The sequence below is a fragment of the Pseudonaja textilis genome, chromosome 1 (assembly GCF_049901715.1).
Source record: "Pseudonaja textilis isolate UNSWEBS1 chromosome 1, rPseTex1.2, whole genome shotgun sequence".
NCBI classification, from domain to species: domain Eukaryota; kingdom Metazoa; phylum Chordata; class Lepidosauria; order Squamata; family Elapidae; genus Pseudonaja; species Pseudonaja textilis.
Window position 1 is genome coordinate 185,980,346 of NC_141990.1, and position 12,555 is coordinate 185,992,900.

The 12,555-nt window shown below is 40.0% G+C and overlaps 1 protein-coding gene across 1 annotated transcript in view; it reads left to right on the top strand.

The window, feature by feature from the left end:
* Positions 1-381: 381 nt before the first annotated feature.
* Positions 382-12,555, top strand: part of CHN1 (chimerin 1) — a 109,787-nt gene continuing 97,613 nt past the window's right edge. The window contains exon 1 of the mRNA XM_026697028.2: positions 382-816. Coding sequence (XP_026552813.1) covers positions 798-816 — 19 coding nt within the window. The 5' untranslated portion in view covers positions 382-797. The remainder of the gene's footprint in view (positions 817-12,555) is intronic.

A 12,555-nucleotide genomic window follows, 5' to 3' on the forward strand; every position in this document is an offset into this window, starting at 1 on the left:
ATATAAGGAGAACTAAAAGATGCTAAATCAAAACGAAAGTAGAGGGAGACAGTTTCCTATAGCCAGAGCTTGGAACTCAATCCTCCACTATCTGGAGGAAGTATATAGTTCAGAGAGCAGTGAGGGGCAGAGACCTCGGCTGCCTTCTTTGCATCCTTTCAGTGATCAAAACAAAACCGCTTTAAGGCTGCAACCCCAACCGAGAGGCCTTGACCCCTTGTCTGCACGCTCCCGTCTTTCTTAGCTGAGGGCGCCTGCCTCTCCGAGGGGTGATGGAGGCTTAGGGATGGAGGAAGGTGGTGGCCCACCAATCCCCCGTTGCCATGGGAACCCATTCAGGGAACTGCAAGCCGCGAAGACCGGGGGGGGCGGTGGGGGAGAGAAGGAGAAGCCGGTCATGTGGCGAAGCAAGATGGCTACCAGAGCTTGAAGGCTGCAGCCGGAGTGGGGTGGGAGCAGCGCCGTCCGAAAGGGAGCAAACGCGCCGCTCGGCGAGGCAACAGCTGTCCGCTGCTCCTGAAGTTTTCTCCCTCCAAGGCCTCCCGGGACTCGGCGCAGCCTCTACGCCGCCCCGAGCTTCCCCGAACGCTTCCCTCCCACGCCCCCCTCGGTCAGCAGGCAAAGGCGATCGCGGCGATAACTTTTATGGCAAGCGGCTGCGGCTTCGGCTCTTTTGTTGCTTGGCTGCTGCTCTTCGGCGCGCGCCGCTGATGGGAGCGCCGCAGAGCTCCGGTCCGTCCGCCGGTCTGGCTCAGTAAAACCTCCGAGGCGATCCCGCTCGTAGCGGAGCCGAGACGATGGCTCTCACCTTGTTCGGTGAGTAAAGCGCTGCCCCCCACCCCTCACACACACCCTTCTTCCCTCCCTCCCTCCTTCCACAGGTAGATAAATAGAAAGGCAGGCAGCCCTGAAGGGAGGATGGAAGCGGCTGGAGAGAGCGCTTTCTCTTTCTGTCTTTCTCTCCTGTCTCTTGCTGGATTTTCCGGATTCTTTTGGGTTGGCCATTAGCGGAGATAAAGACTTCCTTCTTTCTTTTCCTCACCCATTGTTTCTACTCCAGGCAGAGCCTGTGGGTGTGTACTCGCTTCACCAGTCACTGTCGGGGTTTGGTGGTTGATAGGCATTTGCAGTATGAAGTACTAGAGTTTTCAAGCAATTTCTTCCACCTATCCACCCCAAATCTATCTTGTAAGGTATCCATTCTCTCCCTCAAAGCAATATTGAAACACCTCAGCTAGCTTAGTTTTATTCTCTGTCCTTTCTGAGAAGTCAGAGAGAAGTTGCCCCTGCAGCAAAACAGCTGGCTTTTATTTTTTTAAATATGTGTTTCTTCCAGAACAAATGATAATCGATATGATAAATGGCAAACGAAGATGCAAATATTTGTATATAATTTATTTTAAAAAATTTTTTAAAAAGCATCTCTCAAAAACAAATAGTAAAAACACACTGTTTATGTTTGTGTGTGCACAGACACAGAGGATGTGTGTTTAGTATCATTTATTTTTGATTATGTGTGTTTTTAGCAGCAAGAAAATGTTCCTATAAATAAAATATTAATTTGGGTAAGTTGTATATATTGGCACATTAATTTATTTAAACTAATTATTAAGCTTAATGGCACACATTTCTATCTTAGTACAGTAATTAAAAAGCAATCTGTAACAGTAAAATGAAGCAAAATAATCTTGACGCTAACGTATCATTTGGGGAAGCAAATTTCATTACATAAATAACTCACAGTATTCTAAATTTGGGTTGCTTTCTATTGATTTATTTTGTGTAATTGTAATTTATACCGAATATGTCTTTATATAAAGTTGTAAAAATACTGTTTGTTATATTTTAAAAATGAATATGATCAGTTTGATACCATAGTAATGAAGAATTTAGTAACAATTGAAGTGTTTTTCTTAATCTTTTATCTTCAAACTCTAACTGCTGCAATAGTTTTCATATCTCTACCTTTGCTCTTTACAAGAGTGTCTAGCCTTTTAATTTCACTGTTTACAGAATGTTTCCAGCAAGCATTTGGGAGATTCGAAACATAACCATGGAAATGTATTTTTAAATTATTAATATATTTGGAAATAATTCAGCCTAGGGCTAAGATGATTATATTAAATTTATTTCATCAGACTTGTATTGTGAATTGATTCTGCAGAGTATAAATTAATGACCCTTGGTGAATTTTTCTGTGACTGAGAAGTTTTGTAATGGGTTTATATTGTTACCCTAGTAAACATATCTTGTGACACCTTTTTATTGTGGAGTAGTGTCTATTTCATCTAACAACTGGTAAGGACTATGTTTTCTGGACAAAGATGAAGTTGAAAAGGAGAGGAATAGAGGTGAGAGACAGAAAGAATTGCATACTGATAGTGATTTATTAATAAAACAATGCAGGTGGTTTCTTCCAAGCAAGTTTGACATATTCATGCAATTTTCTTGGCAACAGTACTAACAGATTGTCACTGTTTTCACCCATTGTGTTTTTTAATTTTTTAGTCTAACGCACAGGCCCAGTATTCCCTGATGGTTCTTACACTCAAGTATAACTAGGGGTCACCCTGCTTAGCTTCCAGCCAGGTGCTGCCACTTGTTGAGGCAACAAAATTTAATAATGGTCACTTTGTAAAGATCTTTCTTCAAAAGATGTGCTTTGAAATATATGGGTGAACATTTTAAAGTTTAAATCACACTAATATTGTCCATGGTTAATTCCCAGTGTGACTTGTGACTGTAAAAGCTTAAGTATCGTAAATGTGGTGGTATATTATGGTGTCATAATGTTGTACATTGTTATCTTTGCTGGAAGAGACCTCATATGATTACTGGAAATCTCATAGCTAGTAAAAGACCAATGGCTTATTTTCTTTTCTTCTCTATGCCAGTCAGTGGCTTCTTACTGCCTCATAAATCCTAATTGGCAATTCACTCTTGTAAGTGGTGCGAGAAGACAAGGATTGAGATTCAAGCACTAGGCTCAATTCAGTCTTTTTATTATGTTCATAGACCACCATTCACTATGCTCAATTCCCACCTGTTGCACAAATGGGAATAGCCAAGCAGAAATGAACCAATAAGAGTGTTTCAATACATACTGAGGATTTTCTTTCTTCTGGCCTGAAAGTTATATATACAGTATTTTCACAGGATCACTGTTATTCTTTTAAGAAATAATCTGTTTAATAACTAAGAAAATAACAGTCATATACTCCATCTTTGAGAGTCAGCCATGAAGTCTTAATAATCTTCCAGGACTTTATTATTTCTGGCCTTCATTCTTGAATTTACAGTTGTGTTGCTGAAAATCTGTAAAGTTTACTGTTGTTCTCTGCTGGGTGTGTTATATAAAGCTCTGGGCAACAGTAAATATATTATAAGAAGCAATCACTAACAAAAGGTTATGATTTTTTTTTCAGGTGGCAAAAAAGAAAATTAGGCATTAGGCAAATATATTCAATTGCACTTAGACTTATATATTTATATACTGCCCCATAATGCTTTATTATAGCACTCTGAGTGATTTGCAATGTCAGCATATCTGGGTCATCATTTTACTGACCTCAGAAAGATGGAAGGCTAAATCAACCTTGAGCCAGTAAGAATCAAACTCTAAGCTGTGGGCAGAGTTTGCCTGCAATACCGAATTTTAACCCCTGCACCACCACGGCTCAATAAATTCTTAAAACTATTACATAGCATTTCTGCCATGGAATATGACAGTGTTTCTACTATGGAATATATTGTTCAAAGACACATAAAAGAAAACATGAGCAGATGTGGCACAACAGGCATTGTGCACACAAACCAGAGTAACAAAGGATTTTTCATAAATTTTTTACCTTCAGGGGGTCTGTTAGGAAACGGTTCAGTGTTCTCAAATTGGAGTCCCAGACAATTTTGAAAATGTTGATAAACATTCTGTAGAAAGTCAAGAGTCTGCATTTCTTTTGCAGTGGGGGTGAGGAGAAATGGATAAAAGCGTGATGGAGTTCATTTCACTTTTATATTGTGAAATCACATGCTTTTTTCCTATCATTTAATGTAACACCTCTAGATGCTACCTTTATACATGTAGCTATTCTAGAAAGTGTTACTTTTTAATAAAGTGTCTGATATCAGTTATAAATCGGATGATAGAAAACAAATACTAGATAAGAGTGGTGGTCTTGGTCAGTTAAAAGCAGGTCAAAAAATTGTTGGTTCTCTTAAATCCATTTTGGAGGGGAAATTTTAGAGGGGATATAAATTTAATAATTAAATACCTGTAGCTTTATCCAAACATATAGAAGCAATCCTTAGCTTATATCCATTCATTAATTGATAGATAGTGCTGTAAAAATGGACTTACGCTAAGTCCTTGAAATTCTGACTGTTGCAACACCTCCATAATCAAGTGATTGTGACAGGTGCTCAGGCGCCAAGCTCATGATTACAGAATTGCAGCAAGCCATGATTATGTGATTGCCATTTGTGACCTTCCCTGCTGCCTTCCTACAGAGTAAAGACAATGGGGGAAGCTGGCAGGGAAGGTTGCAAGTCACTCCCAACAAGTCGCTCCTGCTGCTTTTTCTCCCGAGGAGCCTGCTACAGAGTTCGAAATCCCAGGATGATGATGATTATCTTAGTGCTTTGAAGAGCTGTGAAAATATTCTTTCCTAGAACTTGATCGGGGCTATTGCACTATGAACAAAGACTCATGGTGAAGATAAGGGGATGGGAGGATTGGTTCCTATTCTAGAATTCTGGAAAGTGTAGTCCCAGTGTGTTCAGAAAGGTTAAATTGCAGGAGGCTATCTTAGGAGGTTTGCTTTGGGATGATTGTGCAATGGTTATGGACACTGGACAGCGGTTATGGACACTGTATAGAACAGAAAACTGGTATGAACTTGAGGTGTACATCAAGAGAAGGATTATGGCTTAGAAGGAAAGCCAACGTTTCAGTGCTTTTTTTCAGTTGCCCAGTGCTATAATTGACAGGCCCTTTAAACATCCTTTAAACATACCAAATACTAACAGAAAGGGCTAAGTCTGATACTGGCATCACTTATTGGCAACATAGTCTTGCATTGGAATTGCTTGTTGAATACAGGTAGTCCTCAAGTTACAAATGTAACTACCAATTACATTCGTCACCCATGGATTCGTTGGAGTGAATCATGTAAAATGAATGTGAAACCTTTCTGCTTTCGCCCACACATTCGCTAATGCATGAGGCATCTCAGGATGGGAAAGCCCATGTGAGGAAGGGCTAGTGATGGAACAGGCCACCTGCTGAAGACCATCCAAGGCATCCCCTGACCACTGAGATACCTCATGTGATTGTTTCCCCACCACCACCCTGCTGCGCCAGGTCACTTAACCTTGCAAACATCTAGCAAGTTGTCTCCTCTCCAGTTTCTCTGCCACATAAAGATCACGGCCTCCAGAAGCTTCCAGTCTCTGTGCAAAACTATTGCAAGCTGCCAGGACGCTTTGAGGGAGCGAAATCGCGTTGCCTCAAAGCGTCCTGTCAGCTTGCAAAGGTTTTGCACAGAGGCCAGAAGCTTCTGAGGGCCGTGATCTTGGGCCTGAAGTACTGCAAGATCATGGTGCCCAGAAGCTTCCGCTCAAAATGTTTGTAAGCTGATGGGACTCTTTGAAGCAGCGTGATTTCTCAAAGAAACCGCAACAGAGAGGAGACAGATCTTCTCATGGTAAGTAAGGCCAGCAGGGCAGAATAGGAGGGGGGGAAGCAATTGTGAGGAATGGGGTGGGTATAGGCAGGGTGAATGTTGCAGTGCCTCTGTGAGTCATTTGTAAGGGTGAACAACTGCTGTGGTGCTGCAACATTCGTAATTTTGGGACTGTCGTAAATACTTGGGGGCTTATCTCATAACTTTGAATGGTCACCAAGTGAACTGTTGTAACTTGAGCATTACCTGTAGATTAGAAGGAAAATGCAATTTCTGCATCCTTCAAAAAAGCTTTGTTGTTTTGGACTAAAGTTCTCACGTATGCAGGTAGGCAACTTGATAGCTAAATGATAATTCCCAGCATTATTAATGTTAATATTGAAATTATTTTCTAAAGCAGTGGTTCCCAAACTTTTTCAGTCCACCGCCCCCTTGGTACTACAAACTCATCCTCAATGCCCCCCATCCAGGGGTGGGATTCAAATTTCTGTGGACATGGCCTAATTTGAGGGTGTGGCTTGCTGGTCACGTGACTGGGTGAGCGTGGTTTGGTGACTGGCAAATCAAATACAAGTGGTCCTCATTTAATGGCTGGTTTCTTAGCAACTGTTCTAATTTATGACTGGCCTCCCTAGAACTACTTGACCTGTTTTGGGAGTTTTGACAGCCATACACACACATATACACATACTCCCTTCCAACCAGGGGTGGGATTCTACCAGTTCGCACCTATTTGCGGTTGTTAACATTCTACGCAGTTTGGGACTTCCGGTTTGAGCTTTGGCGACAGACCGAAACCTTGTCTCTCCGAGGCTTCTATCTGTGCTCACTGCTGGAGCGCCCCGAGCTGGCTGGTTTTGGGGCTAAGCCACCCCGTAGAGGTGGTGAAGAGGGGGGAGACTGCCTGCAGGGTTGAGGAGAGCCGCATCTCTCCTCACCAGCTGGCCATTACTCCCTTTCCCGAAGGCGGTTGTAGCAGTGGTCAGAAATGGCCACCACAAAGAAGAACTCGACCGGAAAAGAATGTGCAGGAGGAAGATAAGAAGAGAAAATTTTGGTTGACCAGGTCAAACAGCAAAAGCAACAAATAAGGTACCCTGGAATTTAAACTTAACAGCATTGTTCCCAAAGAAGATTTTGAAGCTGCGAAGGAGAGAGAGAAGGGAAAGGATTAGGGTTTATTTCTTCCCTTCCTTATACTGATTGCTAAGAGACTTAAGCAAGAAACTGAAAAAGAATCCACTTTGACATTAATAGGCATCTAAGCTGAAAATAAAAGTCAAAGGGATAATAAAGATTTCTGGACATTTAAAAGTTTTTAAAAGCAGGAAAGGGGAAAAAAAAGAATAAAAGGGCAGGATCTGGAAAAATGGAGACTGCCTGGAATTAAGGAATGGAACTGTAATTAAAAGGAACTTACATTGAAATTTTAACAAGATTCCTCAAAGATACATTTTAATTGAAACTTGGTAACAAAATAATAGAACCCCAGGAAGAGAAAGTGGAAAAAAGAAGCAAGTAGAAAGAGCCTTGGATTATTTGGATTATTTGGTGATTTTTGGTTTTTGCATCTAGATGACTAAAATCAACCGGATGGCTGTTTAAAAGTTTTTAAAATGGTATCACTCTTAGAAGAACTGAAAACGGAACTTAAAAAATGGAAAGAAGATGCACAAGAAGGGAGAAGTACTTTTGGCTTTGTGTTTCAATTCTTAGAAATGGAGATCTGGAACTATGAGAAGCAACAAGAAACGCTTGCAAAACAAGAAGATTGGGACAAAGAAGAAGCCATCTTTAATGATCAAATAATTTTAAGTGGGGAGAAAAAAGAAAAGGGGGGAAAGAGAGTGAAAGGTTTAAGACTAGAAAAAACAACCAAAAAGAAGAACAATTTGAAAGATAAGTATAATATTAGAAAGCAACAGAAGAGGGGATTACAGATGAGAGAGTTAGAAGTAGAGAGATGAGGGGGTAAAAAGGGGAGGGAGAAGAAGAGGGGGGAAGAAGGCAAGGAAAAGAAGTTGTAAAAAACAGAAACAAGAAATGGAGAAACAGAGAAAAGATATAAGGATTGTAACAATGAGCTTGTTTAGAGATAATGGGTGAAAATTTAATTGCAAAAGGGATTCTGCAAAGGTACATAAGATAGCATTGTTATATTACAAATAGAAATAATTTTAGAAAATATGATGATGGATAAAATATTTACTCTAATGTAGTGGGGTGTTTGTTAATAAATAAATGAATTAAAATGATTGAGAGAATTAAAAGGGAACATTTTAAATTATCAGTAATGATTTATAAAAATATAAGTGAGAAATATGGAAAAAAAAGAATTAACTATGGAAAGTTTATAAGTGTTCCCAAGGAAGTATGATATTTAATTGAAAAGAAATGTTAAAGATGTTAAGATTTTAATGCATATTAATGATAGAATTGAATTGGAATGGAATATTTTAAGAATATAGTCTCTATTTTAAGAATGTACCAAGCAGAACTCGATTTGAAGTTATGTATTATATTGAATGCTGTAATCTTAAAGATATACATTAAAGCTTAAATAAGAGCTTGAATGGATAAAATTAAAGGATATAAAGGTGTCATACTCTAATTGGTAACTACAGGAAAAAATTTGCTTAATAAGAAAAGATAATGTGAAATTGAAACAGGACAGACAAAAGTATAAATATAATGATTTGAATTGAGATGAGATAATTAAAAAGTTGAGAAAATTAAAAGAGGGGAAAAACTATGTAGAAAATATAAAATGGTAATAAGATATGGAATAGAATATAAAAATGAGCATGAAATTGAGTTTTGTGTCTGTATGAAGAAGTGATAACATGGGACCATGCTATTTTCAGAAAAGATGTTTTATTTGTATTTTGTTTTTGTAAAAAGCCAAATAAAATTTAAAAAAAAAATTCTATGCAGTTTGGAGAACCGGTTGTTAGAAGAAATTACTGGCCTAATCCTGTAAATAAGGCAGGAAGAAAACATTCTTGTGTTGCTTATAGAAACTGCCTCTCCGTTAATCCTTATTACATTCTTGGCAGGACTAGACTTCCTGTCTCAGGAACGTCTCTGGAGTTTTTTCCCCCCCCTTTGCTGGTACTTTGCTTGTGTGGAGTGACCATTCAAAATTACAATGGCACTGAAAAAAGTGACTTATGACCATTTTTCACACTTACAACTGTTGCAACATCCCCACAGTCATGAGAGGCCAGGCGAGGAGATGTGTGCCTCGAAGTGAGTGATATTGAGTTGGCCACATCCAGCCAATAACATGACCACCAAGCCATGTCCACCCAGTCACATGGCCACGCCTACCACCTAAGCCATGCCCACATAACCAGTTATTAAAAAATTTGAATCCCACCCCTGCTTCCAACCCTGCTGGAGCAGGTCATTGGACTAAAATCAGCAAAGCATCTCTGATTAGATTCTAGTAGTGAATAAAATCTAATCAGAGATGCTTTGCCGATTCTTGTTGATCTGTTTTATTTGCATCTCTTTATTTTATGTTGTTGAATTGTGTTGGTGTGTCCCTTCTTGTACACAACCCAGAAGCTTTTGTGATTCTTTGCAGCAAAAATTACCGACCTCTGGCTTTGCTCTACTTTTCAAACGTGCTGGCACTGCCGCGTTCTAGGTGCCGGCCCCGCAGGTCCACCCCATTGAGCCCGCTGCACTGGAGGGACCTGCCCAAGCAAGTCCGAGTGGAGGGGTGCACCAAATCAATGGGGTGAGCCTGAGAGAGGGAAAGAGAGAGAGAAGGAAGAAAAGAAAGAGAAAAGGGAAAGAAAGAAAAAGGGACAAAGAAAGGGGCGCATGGAGGGGGGAGGGGGAGAGAGAGAGAGAGAAAGAGAGAGAGACCTGATGCATCAGATTGAAATGAGGTCTAGTTTAGAGGCCCTTTTCCACATTGAAACACCTTTGCCAGCATCTTTGCCAGCACATTGAAACATCTTTGGCTTCTATTAATTAAAGGTTTTGTGGACGAAACATGGCCAAGACTATCAGGAAGCTCTCACATTTTGTTGAGGCTTTAAACAGGATCCATTGGACCAGACCTCCACCCTAAAAAATTACTTTTCCCCAATATATTACAGTGCCAATTCTGAAGAAGGCAAAACCAAAATGTATTGGTAAACTATGAGAACACACACACACACACACACACACACACACACACACACACACTCCCTTCTAACCCTGCTGGAGCAGGTGATTGGACTAGAATAGATATCTCATTATTTTTCTTCTCCCTCCCTCCCTCCTTTATTTCTTTTTCTTTCTGTCCCTTCCTTCCACCGCCCCTCTTTCTTTCTCCCTTTTTCTTTCTTTCCCTTTTCTTTCTCTTTTTCCTTCTCTCTTTCCCTCTCTCAGGCTCACCCCATTGACCTCGTGCACAGCTCCGTTTGGACTTGCTTGGGCAGGTGCCTCCGGTGCAAGGGGCTCAATGGGGTGGAACATGGAGGCAGCAGGATGTTTGAAAAGGAGAGCAAAGCTCTTTGCTCTTTGCTCTCCTTTCCCAATGCTGCATTTGGGGCAATGCCCCCGCCGCCCCAAACATGGCAGTGGGGTGTTTGAAAAGGAGAGCAAAGCCACTGTGGCTTTGCTCTCCTTTCCTAACGTGCAAGTCAGTGGGATGATCCTGCGGGGCCTTGCGTCAAACGCGGCGGCAGCGGGATTTTTTCTCACCCCTGAATTGTGCCCTGCCGCTCACTTCCAGCACCCCCCCCGCCGCCTCTTAGCACCCCCCTGCTGGCCCCCTTGCCTCTCAGCGCCCCCCTAAGGCATCCCACCGCCGCCCAGGGGGCGGTACCGCCCACTTTTGGAACTGCTGGTCTATGCCATCTTATGAAATATTTCTATAAAATTGTACTTAAAATGGACTTTTTGTTGTTACAAACTGCCACTACATTACACTGAACAATTTTCCAAGAATTAATTTCAAACAAACCAGTCATGAGGTTTATGGTTATTCGGAATAAATGGTGGGAAAACCAAGTTACATTCATAGGCTGTGAAATAATTGAGAAATTCAAAATTTATTAAATGTATATATATAACAAGTTCAACAGAAAAATTAAGAGGTTAAGGTCTGATAATGGGGAAGAATATTGCAACTGGGAATTTGAAAAATATTTGACCAAGAGAAGCAGAAAAGATGAAGCTATGAAAAAAAACTAAGGTTGTAATCCTGAGCAAAACAGGGTTGTAGAAAGAAAGAATAAAAGCATAAGATGTCTTCTACTTGAAACAAAAATTACCTATTTTTAGGGAAACTCTTCACATAGTTTGTGTGTGTGTATGTGTGTTTGTCTATTCCTTTGAATCAATGTTGACTCCTGAAGATTGCCTGGACTGGTCCCTGGAGGAGATTCACATGAACCAGCCACCATGTTTTGAAGAATCAGTGGAAGAAAAACAGTTGGATAAAATGTCAAATATTATACATGGGTTAAAGCTGATCATCCGATACTGCAAAAAAACCCAAAATGTGGGAGCCCTGTCATTTACTGATGAGGAACAAGCATGCAGGAAACTTGTGAGGCTGCTGAAATCATTGCCCAGTTTCAAAATAACCGATCCCAGCCGTGTTATATGAGGAAGACAAGGGGCTCAAACTCTAGACACAAAGCAGTCTAGGCCCAATATGAAACATATAGGTGAAGCACATGCAAGATGGACAAGTAAAACTGAAGTACACCCGACTAATAATATGGTGGCAGGTCCCTCATCAAGCCACTGTCCTGGAATAACTCCTATAGACTAAGAGCAGCATTGGCACCTAGAGCATGAACCAGTGCACTGTGGCACAATGTATTACAGTGCATAGTTTGATGCTTCCCTCCATCCACGAAATTGTCCCACTTTTCTTTTTTTATTATAACTTTTGTTAAAAAAAATAACATAAAAACAGTTCAAATTTTAGAAAGAAAATAGAAATAATAAATAAAAAAGACAATAGAAAAATGGTTTATCAAGAAGTGACTTCTGATCTTAACAGTGATTATAAATGCATTTATATTTTGCCCTCCAGATCCAAGATTACAATACAATTTCCTTCATTCCATAGTCTACCCTTTCTAATAATCAAACATATAACTCACAAGTTCATTTTTTTTCTTTCTTCAACAAAATGTCCATAAGGGGTATCCAATCAGTAATAACATTATAGTCCTTTATGATGTCTCACTTTCCATCGTTATTCTCCTGTTGCAAGTACCAAAAAATAAAAAAAATAAAGCTGAAATAGGCAAAAACCCTTTCAGAAGCGTCCCTACTAATTATCCATAGTAGAATTTCCAGTGGCTACAGAAAATTCTCTGCCTTTTGATATAAAGACATATCTTTTAGTCCATTTTGCCTAGTAACTGTTTTTGAGGTTTGCTGATGTTTGGTAATTTGGTTACCACAAATAAATGATTAGGGACCTGAAGAATAAAGCCCACATGCGATGATAAAAAAATTCAGCAAGGACTGATCAATGTAGCATTTTGCAAAAGTAGTAAATACAGCTGCTGAGGTCAGGATAATGCAGCACTGAGAACATTGGAGGGTATGCTAACCTTGTCAGCAATTTACCTCTCAAAATTATCTTCCCATGATATTACTTTTTCTTCATATAAATTTTGATGCTTCCAATAAATCTGCTGTGAGAGGAAAGGGGAGGTTTTTTAAGGGGAGGGGGAGAAACAGCAGTATGAGAAGAGTTCATCACTCTTATATCTCTTTTGCAGTTTAAAAAGGTATCTTGACCTTGCACAGTAATCTAAATTTAAAAAGACAAGAGTATTCCATATAGCTCTCTTATTTACTTTGATAACATAAACTTTACAAAGTAGTTCTTTAGAAACTGATAGGA